This window comes from Cyprinodon variegatus, unplaced genomic scaffold (assembly GCF_000732505.1).
Source record: "Cyprinodon variegatus isolate N-32 unplaced genomic scaffold, C_variegatus-1.0 Scaffold308, whole genome shotgun sequence".
NCBI classification, from domain to species: domain Eukaryota; kingdom Metazoa; phylum Chordata; class Actinopteri; order Cyprinodontiformes; family Cyprinodontidae; genus Cyprinodon; species Cyprinodon variegatus.
The window spans coordinates 210363-230252 of NW_015150761.1; the positions used below are offsets into that span (position 1 = coordinate 210363).

Sequence of the window (19890 nt, forward strand, 5' to 3'; positions counted from 1 at the left end):
TTGTCATGTGGTTGAAGATTTTAAGCAGCTAGTTTGCGTTTTATAAACCTTGGATTTAGCTGTAGGAAATTAGGGAGAGACTGCGAAACAAAAATTTGGTCGGGTTGTAACTAAAACTTCATGGACTCATTTCACATTGATTCAGTCTGTCATTTAGTTTGATCTTTAAATTTAGTTCCATGCTGTGCCGCCAATAAAGGAAAAGACATACAATTGCAATTATTGTATCCATCCCAAACCTGTGGGGTCGGCCAGGGATAGAAATAAAAAAAAAAATTATAAAAAAAAATTAATAAATTATATATATATATATATATATATATACATAATTTATATAAATGTGAAAAAGCTTTAATGATGGCATGTGACTAGATAAAAACATGTTAAAAACAGTCAGAGTAAATTGATATCGCCTCACTAAAATAGCAGCACTAACATACAACCCCCAGAATATTGCTTAGCCTTTCATTTTAATGGTGAACAGATATGTGCTGCCCCTAGTTAAAGAACCATCACAGACTATAGAGAATTAATTTGTAAAATGTCTGTTGATCTTTGAAGGAATGAACAAATATGACTACTTAAGTGAAGAACCCCATCCCTATACAGCTGAACCCTGTAAACCCCAGATCTATGATCTCTGTGTACAGCACGTTCAAACCATAGGAGCATCTAAAAAGGAGTTTATACATAAGACTTGAAGGGTCTCTGTTCCAAAAGATCCATGCTTGGCTTTGTTTACAAGCTATAGTCCAGTGGTAAAAGGTATGATGTGAAAAAAAAACAAAATAGAGTGAGCTTTGTGTCCAGACCAAACAATCCGATCAAAGGTCTTAATGTCATGCTAATGAGAGCCCAACCTCCAAAAGGTTATTCTATCACTGAGGGTAAAACAAAATGCATTTATTTTAGAATATTTTAAATAAATTATGATTGATTACCTATAGATTTAATTTTGCTATTGGTAATTTGGTAAAACCTGAATCTCAATTAAGAAGACTTAGACAAACTTGACTGTCATTTCGTATACACAAAGTGTAACGAAATTTCGAAGCATGCAGCTTTTCAGCAATGAATGAGCAGCTTCGACAGTGAAATTAACATTTTCATTTATAAAGTGCAGCAGTGATCAGACAAATATGGTGCAAATGCCACTATATAATTTTGAACCGAGAAAACGGCTGTCCTGATTGGGGTCCACATGTTTTTTTTTCCCTACATTATTCATTTCTTCTCTAGTTTTTTTCTTTCTTTTTTTTTTTTTTTTGTGGGTGTAGACAAAGACAGAGACATCCCTGCAGATAAGGTAATTAAAAGCAGGCAAGAATGACGGTTGTTTGAAATGCAACCAACAAGCAGGTAAACATTTTAAACTGATTTAAGTGAAGCAAACATATTTATTCCCTACAAACTGAAGATGCAATGATGGCATTGATTAAAAGAAATAAACTAATGACGATCAGAACAGAACAGGTGGGCACAAGAAGGCCAGATGGTTTATTTATTTATTTTTTGCAGTGACGTGGTTCAGACTAAACAACACATCTCACTGGCTCCACGCTGAGCTCAACCTTTTGACAGCAAATAAGTGTGAGCAGCTGCAGTGAGTGCTGTCTGACATTTATTTGGAACTAAATGGAGCTTTCCTTTCTTATCCTTTCATTGCAGGTTCATTTTTTTAACAAGGTGATGTATCTGTAGGGTTCAAAATAACTATTGGCTTAAGGCTTCAACTGCATCATCAGTGACCAGGGATTTAGGGATCAGATTATCAGTCTAAATAAAGAAATTAAAATATTGGGAGTAGTTTTCAAACTTCATTTAAAAGATAAAACAAATCCCCTATTTCCAGATATATTTTGATAGATATTGTTCTGTTTAGTTGTTGCTCTCTATGCAGTTCCTAATTCGTAAATCCAAATAATTAATAAAAGATCTTCAAAGTTTATCTGTTTTAGTATTTACAATGTGAGAAAAAGCTCTGAAATCTAAAGATTTTCCTATTTTTATGTATACTAAATAATAAGTCATATTTTTTTTAGATCACTCTCACTGAATAAAAACATTTATCTAAAAAGAACGATATACAAAATATACTATATTTTGTTAAAAGCTTAAATAGGCTAATCAGGATTTCATGTGATAGAGCTACACATAATACTGCATAATTTTGAACCAAATGAGAAGTACCTTTATGTTTTTGGTTTTTTTTAGGCGAATCTAAAATTGTGCCATACACATTTTATCTAAATACTTTTGGGGAACAATATTTTAACACTCACAAAGATCAAAGCACCAATTGAGTTTTATCTACCCGCCATGATTCTGCCCTTTCTGGACTTTTTGATTTGTTTGTTTTTTTCGTTTTGAGTTTTCAGTTACTTTGATTTCTAGGTCATTTTTTTATTTTCCATTTAATGTCATTCAAGTTATTTTCTATTTGTATTGAAGCACTTTTGTATTTCTTGTTTTCTCTCTGTTGCCCCCTTGTGTCACTCTCCTTTCCCCTAGGTCCCTTCTAGATCATTCTGTCCACACCTGCTCCCAATCACTTGATTACTCCATTCATTGTTCTCTTTGGCATATATATACTCCTCCCTTACAGTTGCTGGTTGCTGGATTCTCTTCATTCTGTAGGTTAATTCCTCCCAAGCAGAGGTGTCAAGTAACAAAGTACAAATACTTTGTTACTGTACTTAAGTACACTTTTTAGATATCTATACTTTACTCCATTACTTATTTTTCTTCCAACTTCTTACATCTACTCATTACATTTTCAGCATCTATATTACATTTAAGTATCTGTACTTTCTATTCCTTACATAAAAAAAAAAAACATTACTCATGACTCTTGGCTTCGGTTTAATGTTTATAAATATTTATCTCCCGTCATGCGTAGGGGTGTGCAAAATAATCGTCATGATGATGCATCGTGATTCTAATTTTCGTGATCTACTGCATCGATTCTTGATGCCATGTATCGATTATTAATTTTAAAAAATGAATAAATAAAATTGCATGAATGGTTGGCGAACATCAGCCAAAAACAAGTGTAATACAACTTCCAGTCCAGTAAATGTCGCTGCAAATGTGTTGACGCACGCTGCCTTGTGTCACAAGCATTTCCGGCCGCGGGATACTGCGCCGAGTCATTCAAAAACAAACATGGAGGAGAAAATATTGCAATGCATCGCAATAATTCAAGTATCGTGATGCATCGTGATAGAATCGCATCGTGGCCTGTGAATCGTGATTCGAATCGAATCGTGACTTCTTTGGCAATACCCACCCCTAGTCATGCACTCTATCCAATGCAGATCATTGGCTCCATCCACATCTAGTGAAAACTAGTTTGATTGGATGAGTCATATAACGCAAACACTCATTGGTTAGCTAAAGGAAATCATGAGAAGCAAGCAGGTGTTCTTCAAACTGAAAATGTGAATTGTCTATGCCATGCTACAATGTCGGATTCAGAAAAAGATGCTGAAATGTCTGAAAGGTCGGACACAGGCAAGAGTGTATCAGGAGATGGAGACTGAGACCAACAAGACCTCCCTCATCCTTGGCCCTATCTCAAAGAATTTTTAGAAATAGTCGAAAAATAGAACTTTCAATTCATATAGTGGCATCTGGCTGTTTTTTTAAAGGTTACTTTATACTTTTATACTTTAACTAGTTTTTGCAGCACATACTTTTTCACTTTTACTTGAGTAAAGAGGTCAAGTTGATACTTCAGCTTTTACCAAGTGTTTTTAAACTGCAGTATCTATACTTCTACTTAAGTAACAAAAGTGTGTACTTTTGACCTCACTGCTCCCAAGCGTCTCCTAGTTTTTGCTTCCTGAGTTTCTTGTCGATCAGTTCTAGATTATGGCTTCTGTATTTTCATTTAATCAAACTTAGCAAAAAAAGCATCTCTGCCTTTTCATCTCGACCTTTAGGTCCTCAACAAGTATCCACTAATCCTGACACTACCAGCTGAAATTTTCCATATTTTCCTTATAAGCAATAAATCTAAGGCTCAGCCCCACAGTGGATCAAGTCTCACTACTGATTTCTACATAAATGTGGTGTTAGAGTTTGACTGAGCCGTTCTAACATGAATATATCATCACACAATTTGTTTGTTCTCTTGCAGGAAGGTTTACAAAAGAGCAGTTTACTTTACGGTCAGCTGTTACATAGAAAAAAGCGTTCTCACATGAAAAAAACAGTCTTGATATGCTAGATATGCTATCTATCTAACCATCAACTATGCACAAACTCACTTCCCCTGCAGAGAAAAAAAAAAAAAGTGTTCCCACAGCATGATGCTGCAACTGCTATGTTTCACTGTGGGGGCATGGCCATTGGCATTTTCAGATTTTTTAAGTCTTTCCAAAAGTTATATATTTTTATCTCGCCTCACAGAGGACTTTTTTTTTTTTATTATCACTAGATTTTTTGTAGGGGTTAGATTCCAAATGTATCCCACATTTTTTAAATATTTCTTTTTGCAATGCACTTTAAAAAAAAAACATACATCATTCTTAAGCATCACAATTATCTAGCATTCTCTGATGGTCAATCACATGAAAACCAAATAGTTGAGTTCTGGTTTTATCAATACAAATGTCAAAAATGTCAGCTCTCTAATTGGAATTGAATTCAATTCCAATTTTCTCCATAAAATAAGGATATGAACTTGTTTTAGATAAGCTGCCTACTCCTACTATTAAGTTTTAAATCAAATGATGAGAGATAAGCTGTTTTTAGAAACATCAGACATGAGTTTTTTTTCTCAGATGGTGAAGTGTTCAGGAACAGGCTGCTTTTTGTCATTGCACTTGTATTTAAAGCAGCAGAGGCCCCTTCTGCTGTATGTTGAACTATTCTGACAAGTACAACCACCAAACCTGCACCCGCACCTAGTGGCTCGCACATCCTCAAATGTTCATGTTCACAATGCCGACAGCACTTAGCCACAAGGGTTCACACAGGCGGAATCACACCATGCCTGAGGAGACGCAGTGGGAGGTTGGCTCTTTGTATGACCTGTAATGAATAGTGCTGAGAAACACTCACACACTGAAATTATGACAACTTACCAACATGCCAGCAGAGATGGGAATCAGTGTCTATGGTGACCTGGCTTCTTTTTCTGCTTTATTGCACTGCTGTTGGATCCTGATTGATGGAGTAAATGGCTAGAAAAGGACATTTTAAAACAATGAAAATTGTTTCTTTTTTCTCCCTCCCAGTGCTCCATGCCCTCCTGCATTGTGGCCTTCCATGTGACGTGCGCCTTTGACCACGGCCTGGAGATGAAGACCATCCTGGCTGAAAACGATGAGGTGCGCTTCAAGTCCTTCTGCCTGGAGCACAGCTCCACCGCCACCAACACGACCAGTGTAACCAATGGAAACCACGCCGTCCCTTCAACCACCGACTTAGCTGCCAGATCCGACTGGGCTCCTGGCTCTGAACTGCAGCCAGAGCAGCACCAGGGGTTTAACAGCTGCGGTGACACGGATCAGAGCAGAGTATCACACCTGGTCTCGGTGTCTGCATCAGAGCGAGCCGAGCGAGACCAGCTGGAGAGAGAGAAGGTTAGCCAGAGGAAGCAGAAGCTCCAGGAGCTGGAGGATGAGTTTTACAGACTGGTGGATCCAAGCGACGTAGCCGAAAACCTTGAGCTGCCGCTCATTCAGGTAAACTCAATTGCATGCAAGAAATGATTCATAAGCAGCAACTGATGTCATCCACCATCATTAGTATGAAACACACTATGCTCCCGCAGCTGGTGACTTAGAATAAATTACAATCACAGGAATGAGAAAGACAACATGGCAGCACTTGTTCCTTTAAAGGACCAGAAAGGTGCAAACACTCCAGGCTCATTTAGAGTTATGCTTTTGCTTTGGAGTCTCAAAAAGAAACCAATAAGCTCGACCTGCTGTGATGATTTACACTAACATGACCTCAGCTACACTCTGGTTTCACCAAAGCATTAAATTAAGAAGAGCTAGACTTCAGATTCACTAATGCTACAAATGTAAAATCATTACGAAAGGACTAAAATAGTGGATTTTTGACAGAGAAATGCTTTTTCCTTCATAATCACTGAATCACAGAATCCGAAAAGTGTTTCTGTGCCGTAGTTCCTCCTCATTTATGTCATTAGACCATTTCAATTTACTAGTCAGCTGCCGTGAGCGGGATATCCCTTTCCTCAGTGACCATTAGCTTGCCTGGCGTTGTCGTGACAACATAACTCTCGCGAACCTATGTTGATTACACTTCAAAATAATAAAATAAAAATACAAATACAAATAATAGTGAAATAAAATAAGCCAAAATCATTTCCCAAAATATTCAAAAGAAATTCATATATTTTCAATACATTTTCTTTAAATCTCTCTCTCGCCACTAAGGGAAGCTGCAGCACCAGCATCAATGATGGAGAGAGTTGATTTTGTTGTTTTGTACTTGTAACAGTGTAATGACAATAAAGTTTAATTCTATTAAACTTTATTTCTATTAGTCTTGACTAATTTCTATTAGTCGAGAAAATGTGAATAAACTCTAATAAAAATTGACATTACAACATTCAACAAAAGTATCACAGTTCCATGACTTCTTAAATGCATTATTTTCTTTCTTCTAGGTGGATTTCTTATATCAGTTCTGGAAGTTAAAGAGGAAGGCCAACTTCAATCAGCCCCTAGTCACTTTAAAAAGGGACGAGGTGGACAACCTGGCCCAGCAGGAGCAGGACGTCCTCTACAGACGACTCAAACTCTTTACGCACCTTCGTCAGGATCTGGAGAGGGTGAGTAAGACGCGGAAAAGTTGACATGTGGTGTGCTAGCATGAAGGCAATGAAGCTTACCTGGGATTGCATTGTCACAGTATGATGTCATGCATGGGAAAACTACATTATTACCTGCTGAAAGAGAGGATTGTGTTCGAACTGTTGCCACTAAAGGAAATGCTGTAGTAGGTGTCTGTGCAGAGGTCCATGAAAAGGACAGTTATCCTGGCGAATGCCGGGAGTTTGTTCCTAAAGAATAACCTCAGTGATTCAAAGCCTGTTTGGTTCTATCATGTTAAGATGTGCTCGGTTTTTGGTGAGAATAAAGGTTTCCTGTTAAAATGGCAGTTGAAGTGAGGTTTGCTTGTGCGTGAATGAAGGTTGGTAGAGGTAAATTATATTCTAGTTTGAAAGACTTTCTACATCTGATTAAAACGTTTGTAGATCATTAAGCTGAGTCTAATTAAATTATAGGGCACAAATGATTGATTGAGATTTGTTGTCTTTTATCAATCAGGTTCTGGAAGAACTTCTAGTTCTATCAAACTCTGCAAAACTATGTAGAGCATGAAATTTTATTTCACATTTCTCGTCTAGTTCTTTGTGGAATATGAAATAGAGTTACCATTTCTGAAATTTTCTGCCATCAACTGCTTTTTGTCAATCCATCTGTTTGTCCTTTCCTTAACCCATCAATGCTTTCATCCATCAGTCAATTATCCATCTGTCATCCATCTTTTTTTAACTCTACCAATGCTTCTACCTCATTTACCCTTCTTTTTAGAATGAACTTTTATCAAATTTGTTCATAAAAGCCCTGACCACTATTAAAACATCTGTTCTTTAAAATCTGCAAAGCTAATTTAAAGAATCTGAAGGAAATGTTTAAAACTTAGAACCATCCAAGTGCTTCTGCTGATGCTGCATAAACTATGTTACAAACATTGCTTACTCTGGCGGACGTAAATCTTAACCAGCCTGTCATTACCCAGTTTCTAGGACCGATTATTCATGCATGTAATGTTGCTCCTGGCTCATGTTCACAGCATGGTACTGTGGTAGTTCACTGGCATTTTCTGCTCTAAAAACCTTATTCTGACCCTGCAATCGTATGATATACCAACAGATTTTCACTCAACAGCTCATAGCTAAGTGTCTTCTGCAGTCTGAGTTGATTGGAATGGAGATAAATGATGTTTGGTAAAGGAGGGCCTGGTTTGATGTGCGGCTTTTTGCTGTAAATCTATTTTTGTGATCTAAAAGGCATTTTATCTTATTTTAACAGGTTCTGATATATCCCATTCTTAGTTACATCCAAGAAAACCTGCATAACCTCTTGTCTTGCCAATCAATTTTCTCTCAGACCGTAAACTAAACATTCTGGTTTCTGTTTAATATTTCCTCCTCGTTTCTCCGGCATGTGTTTTCATATAGTCCATTTGGCCGAAACTCTAAACTGGTTTGGTTTAATTTGGATGACTTAATTTGAATGACAATGGTGCAACCATCTGGCAAATTTCAACCAGTTGACTTACAATTCTGAACCAAACTAACAAGTGGAATGCAACCACTACACTTAAATATAAAGTTCTCTGTTTCTTAATCATCTCTGCTATGAAGAGTAGTTTTTATTTAGTTCCTAAACAACAATTTCTTGCATCTTTCCCTAAAATATTTATGTTAATAAATCTGCAACCTTCTCCTTAACAGTAGAAACCAGTAGAAAAAAACAAGTCTTACCAGGTTAGATAGCAACATTATTAGAGTACTTTTTTAGTTATTTTATATCTAAAATTCATTAAATGATAGATAGAAGTCTAAAGAGATATTAACTGTACGTAGGCTTGTGTAACTGTAGCTACACCACTCTGGCCTCCAGCGGTTAGGCTTTATTGATCGCAGCAGACCTTGCTAACCTCCTGACCAGGCAGCGTGTCCATTGACTCCATAACTGTTTTCCCCCCGGACTGGCTGTTATTGATGTGAGAGTTGCGTGGTGAACCATACCACTTCAAGCCTCTAAAGTCACCTCAGTTTATCCCATCAATAAAAGGTCGAACTGCTGATTTAATGCAGTCTTGACAGCATGTTGAATGCCACAAAAAGAGCTATCTCAAATGACTGCTTACAGTAAAACTAACCTGAATGATCACTTTTTAGGCCTTGAAAACATTTTTGGTCCAAATACTGCATAATTATACCAAGTGTCCAATGCAAACCTTAAGTTGGATGCTGTTCATGAAGTGGTCCATGTCTGGATGGACATGGATCACTGAGATCTGATTTTCTATATTTCTTGAGTAAAAGCTTCTCTTTGCAGTAGCTTTTCACTGAGGAAATACAGAAAAACATACCTCTTACAAGTACAATAAGAGGTATGTATTTCCTATATCACTCTTAGTGTAGTATGCGGAACATAGTACACATAAGTAAGGGGTCTGAAAGAGAAATGTAGCCAAATTCTATGTCCAGTGACACATTCCACCTTATTTTGGGTATACATTAGGAGTTCCTAGACAAGGAAAGATGAGTTGTCCCTCTAGTGAATCCTGGGCCTGCCTCAGGTTCTACCCCCAATAAGATGTTCCTGGTCAACCCCCAAAGCATCAAATCCGCTCTGCTGACTCCTTTCATTGTGGAGTTGAGATGGTTCTGCTTTGCGCCTTTTGACCACCAACAAAACTCTCTCTTTGCAACGACCTAATCTCTCATATTCTATGACTTATTGGAAAGACGAGCCCCAATCCATTCAAGCAACCCCATCCTATTAACTGTAAAAAAAAAAAAAAAACATTATCAATTAAAAAATGGCCTCCAACCTGTTGTCAATCTTTTTTGTATGAGATCCATGGCTTCTTAATAAGAAGTATCCGAGCCATTTATTACTTTTGATCATACAAGTTTATTCTTGCCTCTAGCAGTTTGACAGCCATGTAGTTTAGAGATGCACAATATGTTGGCAGCAACATCATCATCAGTGGATGATGGTCATCTTTAACTGTATCAGTCTGATAAATAAAGCAGGACAGGTGTCACCAAATGATGTTTACTTCCATGTTGTTGTCTTTTGTTTTGGGGGGGCAGGTTAATAGAGAGAATGTGTTTAACTGGAACAGAGAAGGAATGCGGACAAAGAAAAATTGAGATTGTAGTCAATTTTTTATAGTATCTGAAAGGTATGGATGTTAGGGCTGGGCAATTAATTGCATTTGCAATTTAATTGCAATTTAACAAGATGTATTTTTCAAATCACAGAGGCACTTATTTTTAATCACATTATATTTAACAAGAGTAAGACACAGAATTTCTCACTCCAGTCCTTTAGGTGGCAGTAAAATGCTTGAAGTGGGTTTGTTGCCACACAGACAGGTAGACAGTTTTGCAGCTAGCATGCAAGTCCGTACATGCAAGTAGAAGTAGGCACTTTTTCGCACAAAGAATACTGTATAGTCCTACAACAATGGACTTTTGGGCAAGCAAGGTTTTTAAAAACTGAAAAATAATTAGACATTTGGGGTTAGGGTCAAGGAATATTGAAATAAAATTGCAATTTTGCTTAAAAGTATTTGCAATTTTAAATTTGGGGGGTGCTTTGGTGGCACAGCGGTTACCGCACATGATCCATGTATGGTGGCCTTACTCCACGACGTGGCCTTTTCTGCATGTCTCTCCCCCTCTCTCATACTCCCTTTCCTGTCAGCCTGCTGTCCAAAAAAAAAAAACAGCCAGTAGTGCCGTAAAAAAAAATCATACTAACTTAGTCCTAATGGAAATTTATTTAAAATCTGTTTATTCATATAATATTAATGCACAACACACCCTCTCACAGCACCTTACGGAGACAATTCATTCAGATCATGCAGTTAGATTCATTCAAAGCATTTAACATTTAGAACCAAGAAGTATCACTCATTGGCCAAAAAAGGCAGTATTGCTTTCAGATATATTTATTAGCCCAGATATTAAAATCATTGCATCCTTACTCCAGTTATCTGCCCTTTAATTTCTCAATAGGGATGAAAACATTTTCTATACACTTTAATCATGGTAGGCATAATAAAACGGATCCTGATCCTTTAAGTTCCAAAAAAATGTAGTTATATTAAAATCTGAGATCTTCTGCTAATATAAAAATAATAACTTGCTGACAGTTTAGATGGTTTTGCTAATTCCCAATCAAATTTAAATATTGTATTCATGAGTCTTCAGGGGGTGAAACAGTTCAGTTTCTTGCTCTTTCAAATTGAGTCACATCCTTCTTTCAGTCTGAGAGAAAGCCGCATCGATTCTTTGTGATGCTGCCAGGATTGATCTCCACTTGGTCACATATTGTCCGAACGAGAGTCGACAGCTCACCGCTACTGATCCTACTGGTCGTCGATAAGCTCTACAAGCTCCATCTCACTTCATCTGTCTTCTTTACTTTCACACCCCCTGCACTTCCTATCCTTTAACCCACATCTTTCTTCTTTTAAACTTTGCCTGTTTTCTGTCTTACAGTATATGTAGTTATGACACATGGGTGTTAATTCAGACCTTTATTCTTGTAAGAAGAGCTTCACTGATGTATAAATGCACAAGATTTCTTATAAAGATGAATCATTGTGCTATTGTTATGTTTATACGTGCAAGAGTGCATAATCATCTCAGGATTTTCTGTCAAATTGAAAAATTGCCATAATGGCACCATGTGGCATCCCCAGACCCGACCCAGTGAGGACCTGACGGCCGAACCCTCCAGCCTGCTGCTTTTGTAAATAAATATGTGTATGTGCCGGCATATTTGTGCTGGTGCTGGAACATCCAGGGGGCTAATGTGGGGGTGGATTATGCCCCCTCCTCTTCCTCTTTGAAGTGCTGCCAATGGAACGAATTGCACCGTGCTGTCCCTAATGCACTAGTGAGCTTTCTCTATTTCTGCACTCCCCTCCTGAGTGCTACCCAAAAAAAAAAAGAAGTGAAATCTTGCTTCTTGTTGATATCGCTACGTTGCTCATCCAATCAGTATGCAACAAGTCAAAGTAATGGGTGGCACAGTGACTGGATATTTTTTGACTTTTTAAATCAAAGGCATAAATATACTTTTACAAAAGTGAACCTATTATATATTTAATTACAAAAATTATTAACATCAGAATTACCGTAGTTATTGAGTAATTTCTTGTTTTTGGACATTTGCATGAAGATTTTGCATTTAAACTGAGACCCATGCACAATGTGGGTCTTTAAAGAAGAATCATTTATTTTTTATTTTTATCATGTGTTTGAACAACAAAAAATAAACCATCAATTTCTTGAGTTCAATTATTGAATTCTCTGCTGTAATCAGATTAATCAGCTGGGAAAAGAAAACAAAAAGGACAAGGCTATTATGTATTGTCAGTTACCTTAAAAAAGTTAGCCATTTATAGGGCATTCAGTAAAATACTTTGAAAATCAAAATGCCAAGCCAAGATTGTTATTAGAGGACAGGACAAGACCTTATTACTTTATTAAAATTTAAAGAATGCAACAATTAAGTTCAGTGTAATAACAACGGCCACATGCACCAATATATTAAAAAAAGTAACAAAAGTGTTTCTATTTAAAAAATCATGGAACGAAATACATTTTAGCATTGATACAGAGACTTAATTTTTTTTAACCTTTTTTACTTGTCCTATTAACCTTTTAACTTTACTTTTCAACTGTTCATTTAGCTTTTTTACCTTTTTTTTTTAACTTTTTAACTTTTTTCAACTTAATTTGCTGTATATCACTCAGAAGCTTATCTAATTGTTGAAAATGCCAAAATAACATGTACGGTTACGTAGCAGTATCTTTGCTCAGTGGCTGGATATATGTCCTGTAATTCAATACCTCACTGATGGATGAGGGGGGAATCCATTTGTAAAGAGTATACAAGTGATCAAAAACCGTATCTTGCCCTATAAAAGGTTAATATTTGATCAAAATTGAATGAGCTCCATTGAGTTAATATTTTGTAGCAACACCTTTTGCTACATCAGTTCGATCTTCTACGGGTCTTCAGCAGTGTTCAAAATGCAGTGGTTACTGGCTCCTGCTTTTCGTTGCTTTCCTCTCTATAAAATGAATATAGTAAGTGAAAACTGTCACAGTCTTGGTTCTTTTATGCTTTACTTTGCTCCATGTTTTATTGGTTTAATTCCTATTTTGTTGTGTTTTCTGGATATATTGGAGTTCTAAGGTTTTTATTTGTTGCCCTCTTGTGTTGGTCTCCTTTTCCCTAGCTCCTTTCTAGACTCCTCTCTTCACACCTGCTCCCAATCAGCTCGTTAGTCCTCTCTTTGTTCAATTTCCCGTAAATACGATCCTTGTGCAGTTCCTCAGTGCTGGTTCCTCATCTTACTTTGTCCTACCTCGTCTTACCCTGGCTTCTCGTGATTGTTTTCCCCTGATGTCTCCATGGTTCTGGTTTGTTTTACATTTTTTCATGTTGGATTTTTTTTTTTTTTGTATTCCTGCCTCTGTTACCTGTGTTTACTCAAAACTGTAAGAAGACACCTCCTCCTTCCAGCCTCTACATTTGGGTCCTTCAAACCCTGACATAAATACTTGTAAGGCTTAATGTTGTCTTAGACTTACAGTACATTGGGGCAGGTATAACAATTGTTGATAAAAGCACCAAGGCCGTTTCTCAATTCACAAGAATGTCAGTATGTACTCGTATCCTCACCAAGTATGTTCTTGACAAGAACACAGAAAGTATGGACTTGGGGTGAATTTGAGCATGCAGCATAAATATGGGTTAATTGGAACAAGCGTACTTGTGACGTCATCACACACTTGGCTCGTCTGGAGCTGCATTAGAAGTTTCTAGATAATAAATTCGTACTTTTTTTTCATTTAGTGGGGGGAATAATAATTAACACACACAAATCAAATGAACATTTTGTGAAATAAAACAAAAAATCACCTTCAGAGCCAGCAGTCTTTCACACACTGCTATGCCGAGAGAAGGCTGCAGCAGACGGGCTAATGTTAGCCCTGGCTGCGGTTAGCCGTCCGAGGTCCGCTGGTTGCCACGGTCCTCTCAACATCGGAACTTTATTTCTAAATTACGCACTAAATCAGTAAATGTATCACTATACATATACACGCTTAAAAGAATAGTGTCTTTGCCTCAAATTATCTCATACTTTTATTGACCAATGGCAACAAAAAAAAATACTTTTAACTTAATACTCTGAGCTCAGTGATTGATCCACTGGAAGCTGCTGCTACCGCGGTGCATGCTGGGGCAGCTGCCAATCTCGAGAACGGACAAATCTACACTAATACATGCTGGGTAAAGAAGGAGCAGTGAGAACAACATCCGGCCACTTTGTTCTCAGTCTTGTGTTCTTGTGAATTGGAACAGTATTAGGGCTGAGGCTAAGGCTGTTTCACGAGCACATCAGAACACCTAAATGTTCTTTTGTTTTACAGCCTTGGATGAAACCAGTTGTGATGAATTATTACATTTATGTAGACTTGTTCTGAAAATATGTCTAAACCTATTAAACAAATAGTCATAAAAAACAAACAAAAAGCAACACTTTTTCAACTGCAATCTAGGTCTGTTTTTGTTGTACTTATTTCAGACAAATTCTCAGTAGAGCAATTTAATCAAACAACTTTCTAACCAATATATTTTTGTCTAACAATGGTGGTTATGCTTGTCAGAACTATGCAATGCACAGCAGTGATAAGAGCAAATTTAGAGAGCCAAACGTGTTAAATACCGAAGGTTAGCATGAGAATATTAAACATGAACCTTTGATTTGTATCATTGGCCTGGAAAGCAGCCATAAAGAAGAAAAATGTGTTTATTTCTCAGAGGTATGAAATAATCTGCCAAGAATTTTATTGACTAAGGTTTATTTTCCCAGTGAACACAGGAATAATGAAAATCTAGCTTATGCAGTCTTAAAAGTCGGAGACGGGCAGGTTTCTGCAGTAAATATTTTTATGTCGATAACTTTACCACAATTTTGGCATGAAATGGGTATTAAAGTAAGTCTCCTGACTACAGTGCTAAGTTGTAATGACTCTATATGTGGATTTAATTGATATGCAAAAGAGTAAGCAAGGAACAGACGATTAAGTTGTAGATAGGTTACATCTAGCACTTTTGTATAATACTGTGAAAAGAAATTTCCTCCTAATTGATTGACTATTAGGAGGAAATAGTCAGAGGTACTCATGGGTTAGGATTTTCATGCTAGTAAAGAAGAATTTAAAGGCCAGATGCATGTGGGACCTGGTTCATTTAAATAGCAGGTGTGAAACTATCCTGTTGGGCTTCAGCTCCATGCATTTCTACATTTAAACATACTTTAATCAAACTATTGCAATCACTCTTCCCCCACCCGTCAGAACCCGGGTGCCGCAGCCAATGCTGGCAGAGCGTCGGATGGCACGGCGCTGTTCTGTGTCCTGCCCTCAGCTCTCTTGCAGTGAATACTTGGCAGTGCTCTCGGTCTCAGCAGGTCAGCTGTTCCAGACCAGGAAGCCTCTCAGAGCGTGAGCAGAAAAGTACACTTATGAAACACTCTTCTTAAGGAAGGGCAAGTGAGGGGGGTGTTTTTGGTTATGAGCAGCTAATGTGGGTTTTATATAACTCCTTCCCCCCTCTTTTGACTTCTACTTACATGTAGAAGAAATAATTTTCAATTATATCAAGTTATAATGGAATACAGTGAGGGGAAAGGGGGGAAGCAGGAGGATGGAGGGCGGAGGGAAGCTTTAAGATGCCTGTTTGGAAGCAGCAGGTAAACATTGTTGGTACACAGTGTTCAGAGGCCACAGGGAAGAAAGTTGGATCAGCCTTGGCAGCAAGTTACAATTTCACAGCTTGTTTGCTTTCTGAAACCTCCCCGGTGCTTCTGTTTGAAAAGAACAGAGAGGAAGTCTGGAGACCGATTAAAATCAGGAAAAGTTGCGCATGTATAAGACAGGGCTGAAACAATTAATCAAATTAATCGATTATAGAAATAATCACCAATTAATTTATAATCAATTGTTAACTTGAGTATAGAAACTATAAAATATATGTTTTAACTGACAGAGCAAACCACTTAGAGCGGCAATTATACCAAAATTGTGAAATGATACATAATAATTTGCATGTAAGATAAAAAAAACTGTTTCTTTCTGTCAATATGCTCTATCCAGCGCTCCTCGTGTGAAAAAGTTTTAGTTTCACCTGTGTTATTTCTTAAAAGTCTTCTTTAAGGAACCTTTGGCTATCTGATCATAAATCAATTAATCGGAAAAAATAATCAACGGATTAATCAATTTACAAAATAATCGTTAGTTGCAGCCCTAGTTAGTATAAGCTGAATGTAGGGCTGGGCAATTATTTGATTTTATCAACTGATCAATTATCTGTTAATGGAAATGTATTTTTTGGAAAATACTTTTTTTCTCCACCAATGCTCTCCTTGGGTTTTCATTTCTAAGAGTGACATCAGTTCATTACCTTTTGCTTTTAGATGTGGTGTCATAACTGGTAAACTAGCTCACTGTGCGAAACCACTACCTGCAGACATTTAGGGTGTTATATTTTTTTGACGCATGATTCTTTTAAAGACATGTTTCACAGTTTAAGTTTCCTTTTCCCTTCAAAGTAAGGTAAACTCCCAGAGGAAAGGATTTTAAAAAAGCAAATTTTTTTTTTTTAAATTGGAGATTGGATTTTGCAGAAAGTATATTAAAGTTATTAAGTTAAAGTATAATTAGTTTAAAAAAAAACTTTTAAAAGTTTAAAGCCAAGAAAAAAATTTTTTTTTTTTTTTTTTTTTTTTTTTTTTTTTGCTTTAACGGGATGTTAAGATTGGTGCATATACAATTTTTCTGAGTTAGTAAAAGTCCCTTTCTTTGCTATTTTCATTCATATACTCTTTGATCTTTCTGATGACAAGCACTATGTATTTACCCCGATCTATAAACATTTTATGTGATATTGATGAAGAATAAACTTGTTAACCAATTATATGCTTAACATTTGGCAAGGGAGAAACTCAAAAATTCTGTCTTTCTCTGTGAACCCTCCACCAACCACCAGGTGTATCTGGTAATTCTGCTTCTTTACCAACTTTAAAATCTGTTTATTTTAATGTGTTGTTTTATCCTTTTTTTAAAAAATGTTAAAGTTTTTTTGTTTGTTTTTTGCCGAAGGGGCAGGTTGGTGTGGGGCTGATTTGAGTTGAAATGATTTTTATCCTTTTAATGGTTCAACCTCTGTAATGGTGGATTGAGACATTTTGGCAGGCAGTGAAGATTGCTTCTATGTTTTTATGCCTTCATCTGAGTACTGAGTACTTTTTAACCAATGCAGCTAAGGGTACAAATAAATTAACCTTGAGCATTTAAGAGTGTACCATAGACTTCAGGCAGTTTAAGGTGTCAACTCAAATGCAAAGCCGTGGGGGCTTTTATTTTCCTAAAAACAAGAGTTTGAAATCCACCACTTCTTTTTAGTACTTCTTTTTTTATTCCTAAAATCTTTTTACTCTTTTTGGCAAAAAGCTGAATTTTTCAGTTCTGACCTCAAAAGATGAAGCTGTTCTAACATATATTACACAAACATATGAATGGGGTTTAACATGTTACCCTTCACCTTTTCAAAGTGCCTCCTCCTTTTAGTTGCCAGCCTGTTCTTAGAAACATCATGATGTGTCATTCAGATCACTTTCTATAGTTCATTTTCAGTTCATCACACTAATCCGTCTTATGTTGATCCAATCCCATCAGCCCCGGTGTTGTACTCTTGCCCAGTTGCTCATCTGGCATTGAACCACCTGTTATGCAACGATAGATGACGGGGTCAAAGAGAAGACAGAGGTTTGATAGAGTGTCAAACACTGATGCTCTGCCTGATCTGTTATATGATCGCTCTTTTGCTTTCCCCTCACACATATTCTGCACTCCACTTATATGCCCATGTCAACTTTATAAGTGTGACATAGAGAGTGCAAGCCAGATAATCTCCTACAAGTGTAAAGGTATGCAGTGCCTCCCTGCACACTTCGCAAACATTGCTGAAGAGGGTGGTTCTTGCTCCGGACCAGGCGTACTGAGTCTTACAGCAGACAGGCGCACCCTGTTGGATCAGCATCAACCTGGCTCAGAACACACAGCTCTGCTTCCAAACCTAATAACTGGCTCAAAATCCCTTCCTCTTAAGGCTGCTGCCTGCTTCCAAGATGCTTCAAGTTACTCGGAGGGCTCCGAGACAATTTCTTTTTTTGTTATACAGTCAATAGTTACTATTATGTCTCAACACTCTACAGGCACTTTGATTGTTTTACCAGCTGTTCAGGTCTCTGTCGTACATTCAAAACTGACTGGGAAGTCGTTTGAGATTTACTCCAGATGTGAGGGGTAATGTGACCTCCTGAGGGAAGCAGTCTGGTCTGTTCTACAGCTCTGCACTGTGTATAATAAGCTGTATTCTAGATTAATTTTCACTTGTGCATTGGGAGCTTACAACCTCTCTGCTGCAGGACTAAAGCATATGATCCTGCTTGCAGGTGGGTTTTTAAGAGATGCTTCCCATACGTTGGAAAGCCTCAGAATTATTGCACTCCAAGATATATAGACTTCAAACATGTTCAGGTTCGAACAATGACTGCTCTGTCTTTGCAAATCAAATTGTGAAATGTTTGTATACTTTCCCTTACGCTGATGCTGAAATGTTTATTTTATCAACATTATTGATGAAACTGTAAATCTCATCTTGTACCATGCTATCGGTGAATACTCAATTCTGACTGGCTGCTGCGTGTCTGTTTATTGACATAGGATGCCTATAAAAAAGTTCTGTAAAAATAACCTGATTGTTCTAATGTTATTGTACTAGCTCCTCTGAAATTACAATTTGCATCACATAACTTTGAGCTGCGTTCGACCGAGCTGCAGGTTCAGTAGCCAGCGCCAGTTACTTTCTCAACACATCACGAGATATCAATAGTCAACTCAGCCACTTCTTGTGGAATAAAAATTATAATATTAATGATAAAAAAAGCATCAATGTATTACAAATTAATTGAATATTTATTACTTTCAGAAGTGACCATGGTTAAAGAGAGATAACCATCAAAGTGTCTGTTATTATAAATGAATAGACTTATGTTGTTTCTCCTCCAGATTGTCAATTAATTTAATAGGTTAATAAGTTAATGGACACCTCATGCATTATTCCATTCAATTTAGTTTAACTTTATAGCGCCAATTCACATCATCTCATCGCACTTTACAAAGACAAAACAGTCAGATTGTTTAAAAGTTTCTGTAAAGGAAAACCAGCTAATTGAGTAACTGGATGAGATGGCAGCATCCATATTCGCTTGCATTTCGTTGTTGACTCTTAAGCCACCCTTATGATGAGCATGCATGGAGTAACAATGGAAGGCAAAAACTCCCTTTTAACAAAACCTCCAGCAGAACCAGGCTCAATGTGAGCGGCCATCTGCTGAGGACAACTGGGGACAGGAGACAGAAACAGATATACAGATAGAAGCAGAGATACAAAAGGTAACTGTTACCGTAACTAGCTCTCAACAGGTGGCTTCAAGCCAGCTCCCATCTGAGTGGATGACACATAGAACATACATTTAGTCACTGTAAAAGAAACAAGTTATTCGAGGCTCAAACCAGTCATTATAATCATTTTCCTTTTCGTCCTCTGATAAGAGCTCTTGAACCAACCTATGAGCATTTTTAAACTCATCCACGGCTTCCTTAAATGCTTGTACTAAATCATTGACTTCATCAATATTTCCTGCATCCATCATCAAAGCCTTTATTTCATTGATCTTTCTAGTGCAGGCTCCCAATCTGCCTCTGCGCGAAAGGACGCGCTCTTTTAACATGTTCTCAGACACAGGCGTGGATTTAGGGTCCAACATTGTTAATGACCACACCGATCTTTTCACTTTCAAATAAGTTCATCAATAAGCATCCTTCTTTGAAATCAACAGCTTTGCTTTCTGTAGTTATCGATCATTCTTTGTAGCGCAGCGGCGCCTTCATTCATAAACTCAGTCAGCTGATTGTACTCACGGCCCGCTGGCTGCTTTCTTTGCGCA

General features: G+C 37.3%; 1 protein-coding gene across 1 annotated transcript in view; it reads left to right on the forward strand.

Moving 5' to 3' along the window:
- Positions 1-19890, forward strand: part of jade2 (jade family PHD finger 2) — a 230267-nt gene that overhangs the window by 150435 nt on the left and 59942 nt on the right. The window contains exons 9-10 of the mRNA XM_015384219.1: positions 5244-5693; positions 6650-6814. Coding sequence (XP_015239705.1) covers positions 5244-5693; positions 6650-6814 — 615 coding nt within the window. The remainder of the gene's footprint in view (positions 1-5243; positions 5694-6649; positions 6815-19890) is intronic.